We start from the raw sequence: 2,489 nt of genomic DNA, 5'->3' as shown, positions 1-2,489 counted from the left end.
ACAAATATAATTTCTGTTTTGTTGAGAACACGATCTTCGTCAATGAAAACACTATCTTTTAATTTTGACCATTATTTTAAGAAGAAAACACATGTTCATTTGTGAGTTTATGATACATATACTTCGTGACAAACAACATTTTTTATTAAAGAATTAAAGTAACCTTAATCTTTTAACAATTTAACATACTAAACATGTTTTTCATTAAAAAAAAAATACTAAACATGTTTTGAAATTACCATTTAAAAAATTTGATCATACTAATTTAACTTGAGAAAGTGACATTTCTTGCAAGTTAGTTATTCTCCTCTTAGTGTGAAAAGTGGAAGAGAATAAACACTCTCCTCTTATTGGTTAAATTAAACACTCACCACACAAACATTCATACCCATCATTTTTATCTTCATTCAATATAATTCAAATTTCCACTTCATATATTTTCTTTTGAATTGTCACCATTCATTCAACATCCTCACATACCTCATTCCACCTATGGATTCATCATCATCATCATTGACATCAATGGCACTTCCTTCATTGAAACCATACAACCTTAAAAACCCAACATCAACCTTAATTCAATCATGGTCATGTTCTCATAAACCAAACACTCTTACTCTTGTCTCCTCAAACCATTCACTCACCACTAAGTTTCAATCATTCTTATTACATTGCTCTACAAAACCAGACACAAACACTAACAATGATACTCACAACAAAAACAACAATGAACCTAATTCACTTTCCAACAAAAACCACAAGGAATCACAACAAGAAGAGGAAAATGAAGCATTTTCATCTGCATCATCATCTTTACAATCTTCATCTTCTACTAGCTCTTTGTGTTCAAGAGGGTTGGTGTTTGATTTAGGTTTTTCAAACTCATGGGACAGTGAAGATATTGGATCACCAGTAGTGAAAAGGTTTCAAAGTGATGAAGAAGAGAGATGGTACATGTGGTATCATGGAAGACCAAAAGGAAAACCTTCAAATGATTTAATAGGGTTAGCAATTTCGAGCAACGGTGTTCATTGGGAACGCGGTGGAGGTCCTGCAAAATCAAGTTCTGATGTTGGTTTTGTGATGAATTGTGGTAAAGATTGGTGGGGTTTCGATACTCGCGGAATTAGGCCCTCTGGATTGTTAATCATGTCTAGTTACAGGGTTAGAGGTTCTAATGCTGTTTATTGGCTTTATTACACCGGATACGGTTCTGAATCTGTAGAGTTTCGTGATCATTCTTTCGAGTTTAGTTTTGATAACCCAAATGGTTTAAATCATGAGAATTTCGGTAAAGGTAAGATTTTGAAGTCATTACCTGGTTTAGCTATAAGTCAAGATGGTAGAAATTGGGCTAGAATTGAAGGAGAGCATCATAGTGGAGCATTAATCGATGTCGGTAAAGAGAAAGATTGGGATTCTTTGTTTATTTCATCTCCACAAGTTGTATATCATGGAAATGGTGATTTAAGGATGTATTATCATTCCTTTGATAAGGAAAAAGGAGAGTTTTGCATAGGTATAGCTAGGTCAAGAGATGGAATTAGGTGGTTGAAATTGGGGAAAATAATGGGGGGAGGTAAAGTTGGTTCTTTTGATGAGTTAGGAGTAATGAATGCTTGTGTTACAAGGAACAAGAGTGGTGGGAATTATGTGATGGTTTATGAAGGTGTAGGTAGTAATGGAAGGAGGTGTATTGGTGTAGCAGTTTCACCTGATGGGTTGATGGAATGGGTTAGGGTTCAAGATGAGGCTATTTTGATGCCATCAGATGAAGGTTGTTGGGATGATAAAGATGTTGGATCACCTTGTTTTGTTTATATGGATAATGAAGAAAATGAATGGAGATTGTATTATAGAGGTGTTGGTAATGGAGGTAGAGTTGGAATTGGCATGGCTGTTTCTGAAGGAAAGGATATTAGAAGTTTTAGAAGATGGACTGGTTTTCATGTATAAAAGCTAGGTGAATGTCATGTTCTATTGTCAATTATTTAAATTTTTGTAACAATACATTTATACATTCTTTATGAATTGATTTTCTTTTTGTTTGTGCTAAGATTGGATTATGTGATTTTGTGTACAGTTGTGTTGTCAATTACTATACTTTCTTGTACGGTAAGATTTGAAGTTTGCACCTGGCTGATTTTTTATGAATGGTAGCCTATAAACGTAAATACTTACACAAACACACCGAACACGATACTGACATGTGAATACTAATAATCATTTGAGAAAATGAAATAATTAAATGTTACATTTGTCTGTGTCAGACACCTAACATACCTTCAATTTGAAGTTTCCGGTGCTAGATAAATGTTTTGTTTTACATTTATCACCACAAGGCATTGGTGGGAAACAAATATGCAAGAAAGAAAGTCAAGTATGCAAGCATAGCCTGAGTTTGAAAATCTTTGAGATCCAGAAAGGTTCATTTCATGCAGCTTAAAGTTTAGTTGTTCCTTTTAATAGCCAAAGGACTTACTCTATTC

At 33.9% G+C, this 2,489-nt stretch overlaps 1 protein-coding gene across 1 annotated transcript; it reads left to right on the top strand.

The window, feature by feature from the left end:
- Positions 1–390: 390 nt before the first annotated feature.
- LOC11419107 (uncharacterized) lies at positions 391–2,127 on the top strand. Its single transcript, XM_003613830.4, has one exon. It carries the CDS (start codon positions 493–495, stop codon positions 1,954–1,956), a length of 1,464 nt encoding a protein of 487 aa, XP_003613878.1. The 5' UTR covers positions 391–492; the 3' UTR covers positions 1,957–2,127.
- Positions 2,128–2,489: the final 362 nt, after the last annotated feature.

Source organism: Medicago truncatula, chromosome 5 (assembly GCF_003473485.1).
Source record: "Medicago truncatula cultivar Jemalong A17 chromosome 5, MtrunA17r5.0-ANR, whole genome shotgun sequence".
Classification (NCBI taxonomy): Eukaryota; Viridiplantae; Streptophyta; class Magnoliopsida; order Fabales; family Fabaceae; genus Medicago; species Medicago truncatula.
This window is presented reverse-complemented; position numbering and strand designations above follow the sequence as displayed.